This window comes from Scyliorhinus torazame, chromosome 6 (assembly GCF_047496885.1).
Source record: "Scyliorhinus torazame isolate Kashiwa2021f chromosome 6, sScyTor2.1, whole genome shotgun sequence".
In the NCBI taxonomy this organism is placed as follows: domain Eukaryota; kingdom Metazoa; phylum Chordata; class Chondrichthyes; order Carcharhiniformes; family Scyliorhinidae; genus Scyliorhinus; species Scyliorhinus torazame.
This window is the reverse complement of record NC_092712.1, coordinates 228,823,395-228,843,405: the sequence shown is the minus strand read 5'-3', so window position 1 is coordinate 228,843,405 and position 20,011 is coordinate 228,823,395. Positions and strand designations below refer to the sequence as shown.

Sequence of the window (20,011 nt, the reverse complement as noted above, 5' to 3'; positions counted from 1 at the left end):
GAAAATAATAGGTAAAAGGAAAAATAATCTTTGTTTCAGATGGTTGTCTTTAAGAACATCTTTCTTCAAAGTAAACTTTCAGATCCAGGCAGCCTGTAATAGTTTTCCTGTAGATTCATTCATTCAGGTTATCTGTAGGTTCAGAAATTCAGTGCACAGCCTTTCCAGAGAGAGAGACATCATGACACTGGGATGAATCAAATCACCATCTGCTACCGGGCAGAGTACAGCATTTTGGGCCAATGCATTGGCGCCAGCCAATCAATCAAACCAAGTCTCACCCCATCTCTCTCTCTCTGGTCCTGAAAGGTCTGGAGCTCCTGTTCAGACTAGAAGGACGTTCTCCCTTGTAACTTCTGAATTCCTCATTCGCTCTGTTGCTTGATTTAAAGATACATGTCCATTAATTACCCATGGATCAAAATGATTAATAATAATAATCTTTATTATTGTCACAAGTAGACTTACATTAACACTGCAATGCAATTACTGTGAAAAGCCCCTGGTCGCCACACTCTGGCGCCTGTTCGGGTACACAGAGAGAATTCAGAATGTCCAATTCACCTAATAAGCACGTCTTTCGGGACTTGTGGGAGGAAACTGGAGTACCCAGAGGAAACCCATGCAGACACGGGAAGAAGGTGCAGACTCCGCACAGACAGTGACCAAGCGGGAATCGAATCTGGGATCCTGGTGATGTGAAGCAACAGTGCTAACCATTGTGCTATCGTGCCGCCCACAAAACGCAAAATAGAAAGGCAAAATAAGGGAATAAACAGGAAGGACCCATACGATGGTAAGAATAGAGGGGTGGGTTTGATGGGGAATGAAGTTACAAATTGTGCTGTGGTACAATTCTGTCACGACTGATGGCTCATAGTGTAAGGGTCCTTCTTGTTCCTTCTTGTTTATTCCGTCTATTATCTTGTTTTCCTTTTTCTTTTATTCTTACCGTTACATTTTTGATCCATGCATGATTTATGAACATGTGTCTTTAAGGCAGCCTGCCACTTTAATTCAGAAGGAAGCCATGGCCTGTACCTTTAATCCTTCAAGCAGATTCTAGAAGGCTGTGCAGATTCTAAACTGGTGATCTGAGATCAGCTGGCTTCAGTAATGACTCAGTTTGATTGACGTGGCTGGTGGCCAATGAATGGGCTCAAAGGCTGTTCTCTACCCAATAACGTGGTGATTGGATAATACCCAACTGGAATGTTTTTCAGATCCATGAGGGTCCATTTTAGTTTCACCTTTGGTCCTGGCAGAGGAGGAGAAAGATCCAGCAAGACTTTCTCCAGAAAATGGCTGCTAAACCTCTTCAAAAAGGATCCAGCTAACTCTCTCTCTCTCTCCCCAAAAAGCCAGTGGGTCTTAAAAGCAGCCTCTGTGTTTGAGTCTGTGTGTGTGCGCTTGCTTGCTTGCTTGCGTGTGTGTGTTTGTTTGTGTTAGCCCACACATCACTGGGGAGCTGCACTCCGTGTTTGGGCCGCCATTTGGAAAGACGATCTTTCCGACCTCCATGAAAGCTTGTGGAGACCCCACACTTCCCTTCCATGGGCAATGTCACCTCCTTGATGCAGCTGCATTACCCCCCATCCCCCAACCCCCCTCCCTCTAAGTGAGGACACCCCAATATGGGGTCCCTGGGGAAACCCACGCCCCCTTACAGGTTTCCGTTCCAGGACACCCACTCAGTACCCCCTCTCCAACCTCCTAGAGGCCCCTTCCTACTTGCCCTGCATCCCTCTACCCTCCTTTCATTGGCATAGGACCCCTCAGGCCTGACCCTTGGCAATGCCGCCTGGGCACCCTTTACATTGCCACCTTGGCTCCCTGACAGTGCTACTACTGGCTTGGCAGCGCCATCTGGGTACCTTGGCAGTGTCAGGATGGCAGTGCCAAGGTGCCAGCTGAGCAGTGTCAAAGTGGCCGCATTCCAGGGAGGGCCAGGAGGCCACCCTGCCTTATCACTTGGATCGATTTCTCCAATACTGGAGCCGTTCCCTGATCGCTGGGCGGTTCGTAAGTGTCCGTTGGCCTTCCTTTGTCTTGTTGCCTGCTGGTACCGAGGAGTTGGCCTTATTTACCTCAAATGTTTCAATTGTTCCCGGGGATCGCTCATTAATATGCAGATGGCTGTTGGTTTCAGTGCTGTCGGGTTTCTGCAAGTTCTAATACACAGGAAACTTTGCACCTGCTAGTTTTTCCTGGCTTGACTGAATTTCCCTGCATTTTTTGCGGATCTCCATTTTAAGTCGGGAAGTGGCCAACCCAGGTGGCTACAGGGGTGCGGGGGGATCCGGACCCGTGGGGAGGGGGGGGGCACGGTGGCCTGGCCCGCGATCGGGGCCCACCGATCTGCGGGCGGGCCTGTGCCGTGGGGGCCTCTGTAAAGCTCCGCCATGGCCGGCGTAGAGAAGAAACCCATGCACCAGAACACGCTGTCACTCCCAAGCATGCGCCAATTCGTGCCAGCCGGCGGAGGCCCGTTGGCGCGGCGCCAACCACTCCAGCGCCAGCCTAGCCCCCGGAAGTGCGGAGGATTCCGCAACTTCCGGGCAGCCCGACGCCGGAGTGGTTCACGCCACTCTTTGCCGCCGGTACGGCCCGCCCGCCAGTTGAGGGTGAATCCCGGCCAATGTCTCCAATCATCTACTCTGCAGGGAACCCTATTAATATAACTAAACATCCATTAGTTCAAACTGTTACGGTGCTTTAATTGCACCCTCTGGCTCCAAAACGCCTAGCTGTCTTTCAAACCAGGATTTTTTAAAATCATGACTGCAACAATCACACACCATCCCAGGCTTTTAACCCTTACTGCACAAATACATATAATACACTAATCACATATAATACAATCCAAAATTCCTACATTCATCACAAATGTTCCCAGATGTCGGAAACACACATACACGGGGGGGGGGGGAAACCGGCCCCGGGGGCCCCCCCACAGTGGCCTGGCCCGCAATCGGGGCCCACCGATCTGCAGGCGGGCCTGTGCCGTGGGGGCACTCTTCCCGCCGCGTCGGCCTCTGTAGGGCTCCGCCATCGCCAGCGCGGAGAAGAATCCCCCTGCGCATGCGCAGGCAACACGGCGGCGGTTCTGCGCATGCGGCAACTTGCGTCGGCCCACAGCGGCCCTTCGCCATTGTTTGGCGCGGCGCCAACCCCTCCGGTGCAGGCCTAACCCCCGGAAGTGTGGAGTATTCCGCAACTTCCGGGCGGCCCAACGCCGGAGTGGTTTACGCCGCTCTTGGCGTCGGCATCGGGTCATCCAGCCAGTTGCGGGAAAATCCCTCCCATGATCCTGAGCTTGACTCTGTCAGGCTTGCTTGCAAAGTCTGCAGGATAGCTCTCTCAATTTTGACATTAATGAAGACATTTTTGCAGGGTCGGTGGGGCTCAGTATGCATAGGTCCATGCTGGGTAGTCAATCTAGTTTTATTCTCGTTCGATATTTTTTTAGCAGTTTGATTCAATTAAATTAATTGCTGGTACATTAGAAAGTCAGCCACATTGTTGTATGTCTGAGGTCACAGATAGGTAAACCAGGTAAGAACTGCAGATGATAAAAACAAAAAGTGCTGGAAATACTCAGCAGGTCAGGCAGCAGCTGTGGAGAGAGAAACACAGTTAATTTTTCAGGGTGATGGCTTTTCATCAAAACTAAAGAAAGATAGAAATACATCTGAATGCAACATGAATGGATAAAGATAGAAACAAGCTCGCAAGAAACACATAGAACAGGTAGGGCCAGAGGTAATGAAGTAAAGTTGCTGAACTCCATATTGAGTCCAGAAGACTGGAGATTGCTGTCAAGAAAGATGAGGTGTGTTTCTTGAGCTTGCATCAATCTTCATTGGAACACTGTAGCAGGCCAAGGACAGAAAGGTCAGAGCAAGGTAGTGAATTAAAGTGACAAGCAACTGAATGGATGTGTTCTGCAAAATAGTTCCAGTTTATATTTTTTAATAATCTTTATTATTGTCACAAGTAGGCTTACATTAACACTGCAATGAAGTTACTGTGAAAAGCCTCTAGTCGCCACATTCGAGCACCTGTTCGGGTACATTGAGGGAGAATTCAGAATGTCCATATTTGATCTCTCCAGTGTAGTGGAGACCCCATCATGAACAGCGAATATATTATACTAAATTGAAAGAAGTACATGTAAATTGCTCTTTCATTTGGAAGGAGCCTTTGGGATCTGGGAAGGGAAGAGGCAGAAGGTCAAATGTTGCAGATCCTGCGCTTGCACAGAAAGGTGCGGTAGGGAAGGGAGTGAGTATTGGAGATAACTGAGAAGTGTAGCATGTCATGGGGGAATGTTCCCTATGGAATGCTGAACGGGGTGGGGGGGGGGGGGGCGGGGACGACGACACATAGGCTGGATTTTCTCAGAGCCGGGGAGACTTTATGGACCTGTAAAAATGGCCGCCAGGACCCTGTTCCGGGATTCCTGGCTCCATTCCCTATGTCCCTGTCAGTGCAGGACATTTACTGAGTATGCATTGTGTACTGAACCAATAAACCTTATAGTAACAATGCTGTGTGTGAGAAAAACATTGAGAAAACCAGTCACTCATTCACAAATTTCTTGGAAATCTCCTTTTACTACAGTGCTATAAAAGTGTTAATCAACCAGGCATTTGAAGTCTCAATAGCCGTGTGGCGATGAAAAAAATAAACTTCGAACAATTTTATACAGCTATCATTCATGAAGACTTGATTTTGAAAAACAAATCTCTCATTCATTAAATCTATTTAAAGCCTTTAAATCTCCTGAAGGGGTTAATCCTTAGAAAAACAAATTCAATTCTATCCCTCCTACATATCAAAGACAGCTAATTCTTTCATAGCCACTCCAAACTGTCAAATAGACTGAACTCAGGACATGCTGCTGAGACAATTGTCACTTTTGAAACTCAGCCAAGCTTTCATGATGATGTAATTTTAGCCTTTGGGGAAATGCCAACAAAGGGCTCTATTGAAACTGCATGAACTTTTACTACTTTTCTTCCCTAACCTACAATTGTCAATCAAAGCAGTTGAGCAGAGGTTCTTTTTTTTTTTAACTCTGACCGCTGACTTTAAAAATTTTTTAAAGTGTGGGACATTTAAAAAAACACTTCAGATCATGGCAGTTATATATAATGTATCCCCCTATCAAGAGCATTTCTCGACTCCAACAATTTGTGGTTCCCACACTGCAGGTTAAGGCCCTTTCAACAGCCAAAATGGAGTCTCTTTCAACTCAGCACTTGAGTTTAAATAGCCCAGCTAAGTTTGAGTTTCCTGTCTGTATGAATCACGCTCTGCCTCGTTTCCCTACTGGCAAAAAATTGAATCTGTTGGAACTGGGGTGGATTTCTGGACTCTGTCCACCATTTTTCAAGGCCCAAAGAGTCTTCCTGACTCTGCAGAAATCTGATCTGTAGTTACAAAACGCAGGTATAAATCTTAGTGAAGTCACCAATCTCCCTCCAAATGTTTTTACAACAATTCTCAAACTGCTGATTAAACAATAATTAACTATCGTAGACAGAAATCGAATTGTTAAATGTCCATGTAATTAGTTGCACGTATGTTGATGCATTGAGAAGCCTGTGGAATAACGAATAAAACATATTAAACTAAATAGTACATTGCAAAATTTTCAAACTTCCAACAGGCTTTCATCTTTTGCTTTCTCTCACTGTTCTGTCTGCCCCTTTTCTCGATTCCTATAATCTTTATCTTGAGATCTGATTCATTTCTTTCTAATTTTTTTTATCAGTGTAGTTTGCAGACTATTTCTTCCCTTGGTGTGTCATTATTTTCCCTTTTCTTGTTCCTTCTCTTCGCCTTTCTTAAATTATCTTGCTTCTTCTGAGTGAGAGGGTATTGTGATTTTCTGCATTAATCTCTCAACAAAATTGTACCTATATAACCAAGTCTTAAAATCTTGAAAATTCCCCTTCCCCTTATTGATGCCAAAGATTTTCAGTTGCACATATTCCAAATGATGATGAATTGTGCATTGAGAAATATTGTGAGTTAATGAGATGTGATCTGCACCGTACATTTATTTAATTCACTTTCTGTTCAATGCAGTTTGTGTATATTCTCTCAAGAGCTCTAGTTCCGTGCTGTTAAACTATTGTTATGCATACAGACCAGATATACATTATTTTTAAAATTTAAAATAAAGAAACTAAGGCATGCATGTCAGTATCTTTATTAATTATCAAGGGTTGCATGTCTGCCTGAATGATATAGAATATTTGTCTCATTTAAGTGAAAACCCTCAACCATTGGACAGCTGTGTTGTAATTGAATTTGTGAGTTAGTGCAAATTGACCCAAGGAAAACATATCCAGCAATAACCCAATGCTTTCATGTCCACATTCTCAAGGGTAACTAGGGATGGGCAGTAAATGCTGGCCTAGCCAGTGAAGCCAACTTCCCATGGAATGAGTTTCTTTAAAAATCCAACAGTTCAGGTGAAAAGATAATTCCTGTGAGTTTTTCTATTGGGTCAGATTGTCTTTTCTTTCTGAAAAAGCAAATATATCTCTTTTTGCAGAAAATGGTTAGGATTGCAACTTTAAGGGCGGTAGGCGGCGCAGTGGTTAGCACTGGGACTGCAGCACTGAGGACCCGGGTTTGAATCCCGGCCCTGGGTCACTGTCCGTGTGGAGTTTGCACGTTCTCCTCGTGTCTGCGTGGGTTTCACCCCCACAACTCGAAAAGATGTGCTGGTTAGGTGGATTGGCCATGCAAATTGTCCCTTAATTGGAAAAAAATAATTGGGTACTCTAAATTTATAAGAAAAAATAATAATTGCAACCTTAAAGTGATGCTGTTGTAATTACTAAATTATACACCAAAGAAAATAGGATCAGACCAATTGCATGATGGCCATATCTGGCACAATGAGTAGATTTTTTTATTTAGAGTGGTGAAATATCACAGAAAGCCTCTTCTCCCAAACCAATAATAAAAGGCAAATTTTCTCAAGCATATGCAGCCTGTTTATTGAAGCAGCCGATTTCAAAATCTTAACCTGTTCAGTAGCTTGCTGATGATAAGAAAGCACATTTGATTTGGTCCAATGCAACTAACTAAAATTGAGTTCAGAAATGAACTTTGTCTATCTTGACAAATAAGGATGTAAAAAAGTTCAGTATGGCATTTGTATTGCATGCATTTGAATACACAATCTACAAATAATTACCTCAGCTTCTGTAACTTTCTGCAGTAATTGTTCTGTATTTGCTGTTGTGCTTTTGAAAGATTATTTTCTTGCATTTATTTTCTTACAATTATGGCAAATCCTTTCCAGTAAATTTCCTGGCAAGCTGCTAGAAAATTGTGCAATCCATTTCATGGGCAAAGTGATTGTTTTCGAGCTACAATCTGATTCATATTGATTATACTCTTCAGAAGTTAGTTTGCAGTATTTTTAACTGCAAGTCAGAAAAGCTCCACATCTTTCTGAAACAACACAGGCAATTTAAAATGGATGGAAAGATAAGTTGCATATTGCTTGACTAGATAAGTCTTCAGTTCAAAGTTGGAGTTCTGCTGAGATTCATAAACTGATGGGGATTTTCTCCATTTCCTTATCTGATTCTCTTGGTTTCAAAGTGATATTGTAGCTGCCGCTGCCTTCCAGCACCCACACAGAGCATCTATAGATGTTCTATTGTGTCATAGATAACACAGACAGTGAACCTGATCATTCAAAACCTAATCAGCCAAGCACTGCTAATAATGGACTTGAGACTGATGGTGGTTATGGTGCTGGACTAGAAAACCAACAATCATGAACTTAAATACTAGCATGGCAAGTTTCTGAAGTATAATTCAAGATTGGTAAATTGTGGGTTAATACCAGGGGGGCAAAACATGCAAGCAACTGCTTTGTTGTAAAAACCTAGTTAATGTCCTTCATATGCAGGAATCTGCAACTTTCGCCTTTGTGATCTCAATTCACATCACGTGGCGGACTGTGGTGTCCTCGGTACAAATGTCTGGCCAGTGTTGCATCCCAGCAACCAATTCAAAAAACATTGTTCTGTATGTTGATTGTGTACAGTAATTCTTCATTTTTTCTAACCGGGCAATTAATCTCCAATTGTTGTACCCTGAAGATCAATCATTGGAGCTTACGGTTATGAACTGAAATGTCTCATGCAAATTGAAGCTTTGAGCTTAAATTTGGCATGAGGTATTTCAGTTTGAAACATCAAAAACATTTTATAAATTCTGGCGTTTTAGGAAAGTTTTGGGCCTTAAATTTCCTAGCGAATTGATCTGCAACTGTCATTTCTGGAAGGGTTTGGTGGAACCTCTTGTGCAGCTATGTTAACAGCCAATTTAGCCGGATTGTACAAATCTCTCCATTCAAAATTGCAGGAGATCAGGAGATGTCCGGTAGAAATAGAAGGCATGTCTGTTTTTTAGAGAAAAACTTGTGTTCCTCTTAAATATCGCAGTGCTTTAATAAAAAGTGTAACTTTTTCATAAATTATTTATCTGACTTTGAATTTCTCTCGCTGCATAAAAAAATCATATCTTAACCATTTTATGGATTCCCTATTCTGGACTAATTTTCATCCCCCAGAGTTATTGCGTCCATCAAATTTATCAGCGTCTAGCTCTTAAAATCTGCTAAAACGTGCTTCTGTTTTTTTCACATAATTAGTACTATTTTAAAGGATCGTGAAGTGTGTATTATTTTAATTTCATTTGGACACAAATCAATTTTGAGGATATGATTACTTTGCTCTTTTTAGACTTTGGTTCTGAATGACGAATCATTCTAGGTGAGTTCATATATATGAATGAGGGGGGGGGGGGGGGGGCGGTTGCAGGCGGAATATAGAATAATGGCCAGCAATAATTTAGATTCAAATCTGCACCACCAACAGTAGCTGGAAATCATAGTGTCTCAGCTGTGACCTAAATTTCCACTTGGCAGTCATCCATTTTTACTATTGGCATGTTTCTGATTTTTCTTACGTACTGATGGTAGCAAACTATCACATAGACACAAGAAAGGGCCATACCAGCTAATAAAGAAGCAACTTGGCAGAGTGACAGAAATTGTAACATTATGCTGGCAAGGATTCCAGATTTGTCTTGCGACATTCCTCCTCCCTTTGCTTTACTATATAACTGAAGATTGTGGGCGAATCTTTGTCTGGCATCAGGAAACCCCTGATGCAAACTGCACATCCAATCCATGTGTCATTTTCTCTTTCACAAAGACATTGGGCGCTATTCTCGCCCCCCCCCCCCCCCCCCCCCCCCACGCCGGGTGGGAGAATCGCCGGGGCGATGCGCGAATCGCGCCACGCTGCCCCGACCCCCGCACGCGATTCTCCCACCCCCCGGAAACCAGCGGCACACGATTCGCACCAGGCCGCTCGGAGAACCGGCGAGCGGCAGTTCTCCGGCCCGGATGGGCCGAGCGGCCGCTACGACACGACAGGTTCCCGAATGCGCCGTCCACTCCTGGTCGCTGCTGGTGGGAACTCTGCGGGAACGCTGGGGGGTCGGCCTGTGGGGGAGGGAGGGGGTTCCTTCACCGGGGTGGCCTCCGATGGGGTCTGGCCCGCGATCGGGTCCCACCGATCGGCAGGCCGGCCTCTACCCCCACCCCCCGGGCCTACCTCTTTCCGCGCCCGGCCCCAGAACACCGCCACATGTTGGTGAGGGGCTGGCTTGCGTAAGATGTTACCCACGCATGCGCAGGATGATGCGGCCCAACTGTGCATGCGCAGATTGGCACGGCGCCCATTTGTCGCCGCGTAAGGACGCTGGAGCGGCGTGAACTCTCCAGTCCGTGCTGGCCCCCTGTGGGGACCAGAATAGGTCGTGCCCGGGCGCTGTTCGCGCCATCGTGAAACGCGACGGCGTTCACGACGGCGTGAACACTTGGCCTCCATATCGGAGAATCGCCCCCATTGGGTTCACAGTGCTTTTTAATTGGGTGTGGGTGTGGAGGCAGGCTTGTTAGCAGGCCCATCTTGGTTCTCCGGGTTAGGATTAGGATTCCAAATGTGTTTTGCCCTTGACTTTCTTTGTCCATGCTAGTGTGTTTACATTTATGATTTTCTTAGATGATGCGATATAATGATTTAATATTGACTATATAAATAAAATCTACATCATCAGTGACATAAGAGCTTGGAGAGAGTTCCATGTAGAGCATATTGTAGAGACTACCTCATAAATAGTTAACATAAAGTTGAATAAAAGGTAGAGTTTGCTAACAGTATCACCTCTGTCCTTATCCGTATGTCCAGGACCATGAATATTACCTATCAGATCAAATACAACAATAACAGATTGTCAGAGATTTCGGCCTAATTTTTGCTCCAAAGTCAGAAAAACCTGAACAGTCCAATTTGCGATCTGGGGGTAGGTGTGTCAGGCCTGCAGTCCCTGGAAAGAGTTTAGATGCAGGTGCAGAGGCAGCCTGTGTGAAAGACAATGGGCGGGATTCTTCCCTACCCGGCGGGGCAGGCGGTCACGGCGCCGAGGAGTGGCGTGAACCATTCCGGTGTCGGGCCGCCCAGAAGGTGCGGAATCCTCCGCACCTTCAGGGGCTTGGCTGGTGCCGGCGGGGTTGGCGCCGCACTAACCGGTACGGAATGGGCTTGGCGCTGTGCCAACTGGGGCTAATTGGCCTCCGCCGGCCGCCGTGAGTTGGCGCATGCGCGGGAGCGCCGGCGTGTGCTGGCGTCATCCCAGCGCATGTGCAGGGGGGTTTGTCTCTGCACCGGCCATGACGAAGGTCCACAGCAGCTGGTGCGGAGGGAAAGAGTGCACCCACGGCACAGGCCCGCCCGCGGATTGGTGGGCCCCGATGGCGGGCCAGGCAACCGTGGGGGCACCCCCTGTAGTCAGATCCCCTCGCGTGCCCCCCCCTCCCCCCCGAGGACCCCGGAGGCCGCCCGCAGAGCCAGGTCCCGCCGGTAAGTACCAGGTCTAATTTACGGCGGCAGGACCGGCCTAAAACAGGCGGCCACTCGGCCCATCCCGGGCCGGAGAATTGCCGGGGGGCCGCTGCTAATGGGCACCGACAGGCGCGCCGCGATTCCCACCCCCGCCAAAACCTCGGCGCCGGAGAATTCGGCAGTCGGGAGGGGCTGGATTCAAGCTGCCCCCGGCGATTCTCCGACCTGGCAGAGGGTCGGAGAATCCCACCCAGTAAAACAAAAAAACAGCATCCATCCCTCTCCTCCCACACACTATGCCTCAACCATACTATCTTACGCCACCACATGCCTCACCCCCACTCTTTCAGGGCCACTCTGATTCCCCAGCCTAATCTGTACCCGTCCACCCACTCCATTTTGCTCTTATTGCCCCTATGTCAGCCTACACTCTATGACCTCCATGGCATTTTTAAGCTCCATACCAACATATGCATCTCTGCCACCCACTATGGCCCCAATACCAACATTGCACCAAATCATCCCGACCCGTGACCCACCCACTACCCTTTACATCCTCCATGTCAACTCACCCAGTATCCACAATGGGCAGACCTCGGGATCCATGCTGAGGTGAAATAAAATTAAGCTATTAGTGTCTTTTGCAGACTTTATTTACAAAAAATGTATTCATAAATAACCATTTATTAATTTAAAGTCATTCAATTACATAATCCCATTTAAAAATAAACATTTAATTCAAGTGCTTAATTCCATATGAAAGTAAACACTTGTATTCAAAGACTTTATAACGATTTGGAGCTGTCATTCAAATTAAACTGACAAGCACCCCATTAAAATCAATCATGCCGCACCAATTCTATAATGCCAACAGAGTGAAATAGTAAGCACTTCTTTAAAATTGTGGAGTGATTTTTTAAATTTACAAGATAGAATATTTAAATGCCATGACAACTTGATAGTTCCAATTACCATGACAGTTTTCTTGATAACTCCAATCAGCTTGACCGTTCCCTGGACAGCTTGACAGTTCCAATAAATTTATTCACGTTTCATACACATTTGTGTCTACTTTGAATCATTCCAGGGGTATTTGATCTCTCCCAAAAGTGTGCCTGGACCTCTCCAAATGGGTACCTCTTCAAAGAACTCGGGCAGTTTTAGACCTTCTAAAGGGCATCGGTTGTATTTTGGATATCCTAGTTCTGAAATTTAGACCTGTTTGAAGGCACTTTTACATGTGCAGCCACCTACATGAATCAAGGACCTCACTAGTGTACTAACATGAAGCATCTGCAACCTACAGTCTACATGTGGTACAATGGTCAATATTAGAATACAAAAGTACTGTATTACAAGGACAATCTTTTGAGGGCGATCTTTGTACACTGCCAAGTGCATAGAGAGAAACTATATACATACTTCCTGTGAATTGCTAGTAAATGTATTTATTATATCGATTTATTTTTAAAATGTCATGGGGAGAGTACTCATTACTAGCACTTGAATCTATACCCAAATTATATCTGAGTATCCAATATGCGGGTGGCATGGCTGCACAGTTGCTTCACATCTCCAGGGTCCCAGGTTCGATTCCCGGCTTGGGTCACTGCCTGTGTGGAGTTTGCACTTTCTCCCCATGTCTGCGTGGGTTTCCTCCGGGTGCTCCAGTTTCCTCCCACAGTCCAAAGAAGTGCAGGTTAGGTGGATTGGCCATGCTAAATTGCCCTTAGTGTCCAAAAAAGGTTGGGTGGGGTTACTGGGTTACGGGGATAGGGTGGAGGCATGGGCTTGAGCGGGGTGCTCTTTCCAAGGGCGGGTGCAGACTCGGTGGGCCGAATGGCCTCCTTCTGCACTGTAAATTATATGATTCTATGTTTGAAAATTTGACATTTTAAAAGTCCTATTCGCTCGATACCATTGAATATTTTCTTAACAATAAACAAACAGCAGAGAGAGATATGTTGGTTAAATGCCATAATAATATGTAGATTTACTTTCTGTTCTAAAAATGAATGGCAAAGAATTGGATAATTTGTGATCTCCATAATGTGAAGCCCTGGAATGCTTAATTCCAACAGCCATCTGTGTTGGTTTTGGCAAGTGCTGTGCAACTCATAATGTACCTAACTGTACTGTGAAGTATTTTAATAATTTACACAGTGTCAAGTAAAATTCCTCATACAATTTTTAAGTTAATAGAAATTAGCATACTTTGGAAAAATGAATAACTTCCTGCGCATAATCGGCAAAGTGGTTGATCAATTCAAAAGCTGCGGAGAAATTAAGTAAGACGCAAATTAATCATGGACACACGGAGAATATTGTTTGTGAATCTAGGTAGGATGATTTGGGAGGAGCAGAAACATGATTGGAGAGATTCAAAGAGGGAGCTGAGAGTGATGCAATGGGTATGTCAGGGAACAATGCATCCATGCCATACAGTGGCTGTAAAATGCACTGGTGGCTGACAACTTCAGACAGGCCTGAATGATTTTTATTACCTGCATATTTAACCAATATAGTTAATACTTAAATATCATTGACATCCATCTACGTATAACTCCTAACTCTTGGGTCGGGGGGGGGGTACATTTGGGATTATTTTGCAGCAGGGAGGCCCACTGATTATATTTAAATATATTAAAATGGGGTTCCTGCCATGCATTGACGGGAATCCTGTTACCTCACTGGCGGGGGAAAGGGACAATCGAGTGGGGAAATCCCACTAGCGTAAAAGCTGTTTTAGGTCCCCTTCTCGATTCTCTGCACTCTGTTATTCCCGCTGCCTGAAAACAGGATTATGAAGAAAGATTTGAGGAAATTGAAGATGGGAGTGTTTCTTTAAGAGTGAGATTGTTGCTGGAGGTGAATTAGGTGGAGCATCTTCCTGCTGGTCCAACCCAACTTCACTGTGACCCTTGTCTCTTCTCCAAGGTCAGGGTGAATTAACTATGCTGTGCTGACTCCCAGTGACATTGCTGCTCTTCATTCCACCTGTCGAGGCAGGAGATGTTAGCTCGGCAAGCCCTTGTTGCTGTTGCTAAAATGAGTAGGGGCCCATTGTAAAGAGAACCAAAACCCTTTAAATATGCTAACCCAAAAAGTGTATTTGGCTTTGAATATTCAATGTGAAAAGAAATTTTTTTAAAAGCAGTTTGAAGGATTGTTTGCAGGTCACTTGCAGCCTAAGAAGCTCCGCTTAATCTCTACAATTCCAAAAAAGATGCCATAATTAGTAAATAGGATAATAACTAATGTATAATAATTACACTGCAGTTATTCAGAAATCACATTCTGAAGCACTGATTTTGATTCTTGCTATAATCCCAGAAAAGTTACAACAGTATTATGACAAGACATTGGATTACTGCACATGATTATCAGTTAAAATACTTTTTCTGTTTTGTGTATCCTAGAGTGCATTTATTGCAGGAAGTAATTATATTGTCTAAACTTGACCATGTCACTGATCTTTGGTGTTCTATCTTGCAGTTATTTTGTACTTCTAGAAGTATTAATCCAGTTTATCATCCGTTATCAAAGGTGTCCACAAGCTGTAAATTTGGTATGCAAATTTTTAAAAAAATCTCTTGTATTTCTTTTTCTTTCTAGTCAGGTTTGATAAGGACAGAAGAAGCAGATTACTTTTTGACACCTCTACCTCAGCACGTCGCACTTAAGCACAATTACACAGCGCCTGAAGGGCACCATCCGCATGTCCTCTATAAGAGATCTGCAGAGCCCAAAGTGCATCTTCAAAATAATGAGGTAACCATGCACCAGAGGTCTATGGAAATTGGACATTATGATTTTAAATATCGTCATCAACACCGGCGCCGTAATGATTACAAGCATGGACCGCTTCAAAAGCAGCACTACTGCGGAAGACGCAAGAAATGTATGTAAGGGAATTATTTTCTTTTCTTAGTCACATTTCGTTTTTTTTTAATGTATTGAGTGATTAAATAATGGCAGTATAGTAATTGTATTGAAGAACTCAATGATTTCATACTCTTTGAACTGAAGGTCAGAGAATATTTGTTCATCAGCTGAACCCAATTCTAAATTATTGCCAAGCGGTCACTCTGAAGGCAGAATTTAATGTTCATGACGGGGGGGGGGAGATGCCACAGTGTCTTATTTGATTGCATTAATTGTCCCATTATGGGCCTCAATTAGTATCTGGACAGGAAGTCTGTCCACAAGCCTTCCCACCCCAAATTTAATTAGGGAGAGTTGGGAAAGTGGTGGGGTCCCCACCCCGTACCCTTCTGCCCGATTAGATGCCTCCCTGCTTTCAAACCCGCCGCTGGAGGACAAAAAATGTTGTCTCCACTATTTATACACTCGGCAGTTAACATTCAAAGTCAATTTTTACAATTTCTCTTTCTGTTTATGCTTGGTGCTTATTACTTTAACTGGAGGAGAACATTTTTTTTTGCTATAATCAGTAGGTGGGCTGCATAAAATTTGTCACAGGATGCAAAGGATTGAGTACACCAGGAAAGTGAAGAAGCAGTCGATAGGTTGGAGATAGGAAAATACAAATGTTAACTTAAGAATTGGAGGGGTCTTTTGTTTAGCTTAACAAAGCCAGAAAGTCTCTGGTGCAAGACTAACTCGATGACTTTATTCACTCGCATTTGCTCACAGCTTAATATCAGAAGATAACAAAGTGGCCATTAATTCCTTTGGCATATCAAAACTTTCTGAAATTGCACTTGAAATAGAGGTTAAGGTTTCAATTCAAAAACAACTGCCACTGAGAAATTATTCTATTGTTTTGTAGAATTATGATAATAGACAGATTTAATTTGTTTTCAAGGTTGTACAAGATGGTTTCATAATATAACTACAGTTCCGGAAGGTTACAAGGATGACAACCTGTCAGCTTGTGCACAGAGGCCATCAGACGAGTTATGCAAAATGGTTGTGGTTTTATTTTGCTTAACTAAGTAGAAGCTACTGAATAATTGTAGACTTAGATTGGGATAAGCAATATGCAGAAGAAATTTAATTTTAGATTTGATACTTTCAGCTTCCATTGAAACCCACTGTTACTGTTTTCCTACTTATTACTTCAAGCTATCACATTGCAAAAAAGATAGGAAGCTTGAGCTAAAGTTTACCATTCCAGATTGAAGTCTGTGATGATGGATGCCACTGTATCCTGGTCTTTGCTTTCATTTTCAGTATTGTAGTGATGGTGCCTTGTATTTAATTCTATTTTATAATAGCTGGTGTTGGGAAAGTGCACAGATAAATCTGGTTTACACTCAAAATAGATAACTGCATTTTGAATGCTATAAATGTGAATATTGAATATAGAATGCTTAATTTGAATAATAAAGCAACATATGGAGAAAAGGATATAAAAGTGATGTTAATCTTGTCATATTTTCATGAATAAATAATTTTATGGAAAGTTACTTTCTGAACTTCAGAATGTATATTGTCATTCAAAATTATGTTAGATTTCTTTGTTGCCGCAAAGAATCATAGGGGGCGGGATTCTCTGAACCCCCACCGGGTGGGAGAATCGCCGCAGCGCCGCGCGAATCACGCCATGCCGGCCCAACGCCGGGACGCGATTCTCCCACCCCTGTGAAAATGGGCGCACGCGAATGGTGCCGGGCCGCACGGTGAATCGCCGCAAACGGCCGTAGCGGCGATTCTCTGGGCCGGATGGGCCGAAGTCCTGCCGGCGCCGTTCCATCATGCTATAAAACAGCGCCAGCCGGACGCCGTTGGGCATGGGGACCCCGGGACGGGCAGCGGGATGGCTGTGTCTGCGGGTGGTGTGGGGAGGCTTGGGGGGGGGGGGGGGGCAGGGAGGTCCAACACATCCGGTGCCGGGGTGGGGGGAGGTGGGGTGATGGGATGGTGGTGTGGGTGGCCCCACACATCCGTTGGTGGGGGTGGGAAAGGTGGGGGGGTGGGTGGGGGGAGGTGAGGTGGTGGGGGGAGGTGAGGTGGTGGTGGGGGTGGCCCCACAAATCCGCGGCTGGGGGTGGGGGAGATGGGATGGCGGTGGGGGCAGTGGGAGCGCGGAAGGCTGCGGGAGGGCCACGGCCCGCCATGATGGCGGACACGTGGTCATCCACCCAGCCCGTCCACCGTCGTGGCCCACGGGGCCCGGCCACCCTGACGCATGTCAGACCCCCCCCCCCCCCCCCAGAAAGGCGGCACCCATCGGCGGGTGGCTCCAGGGCGGCACACATGTCAGCCCCACCATGAGGGCAATGCCAGCGGACAGTGGGCCTGACAGGAGGCACGGCCGACAGGTGCCAGGGCACCGAGGGGGCGGGGGTGGGGCGTGTGCTGGCAACCGGGCCTGCCATGCTGCCCATGGCACCTGGTCATGAAGGGGGATATACCAATGATGAAACCCTGTCTACTCCCACCCCCTACAGATCGTACAATGTTCCGCCACCTTCCAGCGTAGTTGGCCGCCGTGGCGGGAGCTGCTGCCCTGCATGAGGCCCAGTGGGAGCTGGAGCATGGGCGTGGCAGGGAGGTGGTGGAGCCTGCTAAAGAGCAGCGAGCTGCAGTGGGGCACGTGCAAGCCGCCCAGGCCACAGTGCCGCATGCCCGAGAGGTGCAGGAGGGGCACCATGCCGTGCGGGAGCCACAGCACGGGGATGTGGAGGAGGAGGAGGCTGTGCCATGGCCACGGAGGCATCCGATGCGACACCATGTGTACGGGCCCCGCATGTCCTTCGAGGACATCCCGGACAGGGTGTGCAGGAGGAGACTGCGAATGAGCCGCGAGACCGTCGCCCACATCTGCCATCTGATGGAACATCTGGCACCACGCGGGACTGGGGGTGGACATGCCATCCCGGTGTCCGTCAAGGTGAGGGTCGCCCTCAACTTCTTCGCGACGGGGTCTTTCCAGTCGCCGAGTGGGGACCTGACTGGCATCTCGCAGCCATCGGTACACAGGTGCATCCGGGCCGTCACTGACGCCCTGTATGACATCGCGGACCGGTTCATACAGTTCCCTGCAGACCGCGCCCACCAGGATGCCCACGCAGCGGGTTCGCCGCTGTTTCCCAGATGCCCATGGTGCAGGGGGCGATCGATGAAGTGCACATCGCCATGCAGCCCACGTCGGAGGAAAGGACCATGTGCCTAAATAGGAAGTGTACACATTCGATGAACGTGCAGGTTGTCTGCTACCACAGGATGACAATCCTGCACGTCTGTGCCAGGTAACCTGGCAGTGTACATGACTCCTTTATACTGTCTCAATCGTTCATTCCTGCCATGTTCGAGGGACACCCCCCACCCCGGGCTGTGGGGCTGGTTGCTGGGCGACAGGGGTTACCCATTGTGGTCGTGGCTGATGACGCCTATACGGAGGCCACAGACCGACGCGGCGCAACGCTACAACGATGCCCATGCAGCGACCAGGCGTGTGATCGGGAGGTGCCTTGGGCTGCTCAAGATGCCTGGACCGCTCTGGAGGGGCCCTCCAGTACCCGTCTGAGAGGGTCGGCCGCATCGTTGTGGTCTGCTGCGTCCTGCACAACATAGCCCAACAGAAGGGTGATGTGCTGGAGGAGGCGGAGGGTCAGGATGAGGGGAACTCCTCTCCAGATGAGGGGGCTGGCAGGACGGGAGTCGATGCACGGGACATGGGGGATGGATGGGAACACGAGGCTGCCCGGCGCCGCCGGCTGGGCCAGGATGCACGGCAGGCGCTGGTAGCTGCCTATTTTGGCGACCACGGTGGTCGGCAGCAGTGATGGGTATGGGCACAGGCAGCGGGTTCGGCACCTCCCCAACGGATGACCACCCTCACCTCCCCCACCCCCACCACCACCACAACACCCACATGCACACCACCCCTCCATGACACATCCGCCTGCGGCACAACGGGATGGGGGCACGGTCGATGGTGTACGCGGGTCTGCTACAAGGCATGGACGATGATGACAGCCTGCTCTGCGATGGGCTCTGAGCCAGACATCGTTCGACAATGTATGACTCATGGCCACATCATGACCCTCCACTCTGCACGCAGCCCTGACACTGCATCTCATGACCCTGTCGTATGGCTGGGTGCGGGCTGGCGTGGGGGAACGGTGTTGGGGGGGGGGGGGGGCAGGTCACACGCACCGGAGCCCAACCTCTATTGCAGCACTCCTCACACACACTGGCATACAGTCCCCGCCCCACCCCCGCACGCATCGGACAGAGTACAGAGGCAGCTCACATAGGTGTGGAATGTGTTTAATAACAGACGTCCTGTACATGTGCCCTAGCCCATCTAACTATTCTGTGCCCCGCACCCATGTCAACTTACTCATCAGTGTCTCCCTTTCTACGTCTAGGTGTTCCCCCAGATGGTACAGCAGAACTGGAGGTGGATTCCTGCCCTGTGACCGGGGGCCCCGTCGGCGGCCGCTTCCTGGGGCTGCCCGGTCTGGATGGGCCAGGCCGCACCTCGGGCAATTGGGATGGCATGGTGCCACCCTGTTCTGCCCGCAGCCCACCAGGTGCACCGGGGCGGTGGGGAGGGTGGGTGGAAGTGGCGTGGGGTTCCGGGACCCCCCTGCAGGGGCACCCAGGACTGGCCCCAGCAGCCCCCCCCCCCCCCGCCCCCCCTCGTGGCGTGCCCGGGGCTCTCCATGGGATGGGGGTGCGGGCGGATCCAGCACCTGGGGCACCATCATCACCTGGCGCTGCCAGTCTTGGAGGCACGCGCTGGTATCGACCAGGGTCTGGATGTTCACAGCCATGGAGCTCAGGGACTGCGTCATCCGTGTCTGGCTCTGCAACGCCGTCCATCACCCGGCCAGTGGCGCTGGTGCTATCAGCGATGGCCTGCAGAGACTAGGCCATGGCCTGCTGGGACTGGGCTGAGGCCTGCAGATACTGGGCCGTAGCCTGCTGGGACTGGGCTGAGGCCTGCAGAGACTGGGCCATGGCCTGCTGGGACTGGGCTGAGGCCTGCAGAGACTGGTCCATGGCCTGCTGGGACTGGGCTGAGGCCTGCAGATACTGGGCCATGGCCTGCTGGGACTGAGCCATGGCCTGCTGGGACTGGG

The 20,011-nt window shown here is 47.8% G+C and overlaps 1 protein-coding gene across 1 annotated transcript in view; it reads left to right on the top strand.

Annotated features, from left to right (window-relative positions):
- Positions 1 to 20,011, top strand: part of adamts16 (ADAM metallopeptidase with thrombospondin type 1 motif, 16) — a 359,351-nt gene that overhangs the window by 82,234 nt on the left and 257,106 nt on the right. The window contains exon 4 of the mRNA XM_072509492.1: positions 14,568 to 14,853. Coding sequence (XP_072365593.1) covers positions 14,568 to 14,853 — 286 coding nt within the window. The remainder of the gene's footprint in view (positions 1 to 14,567; positions 14,854 to 20,011) is intronic.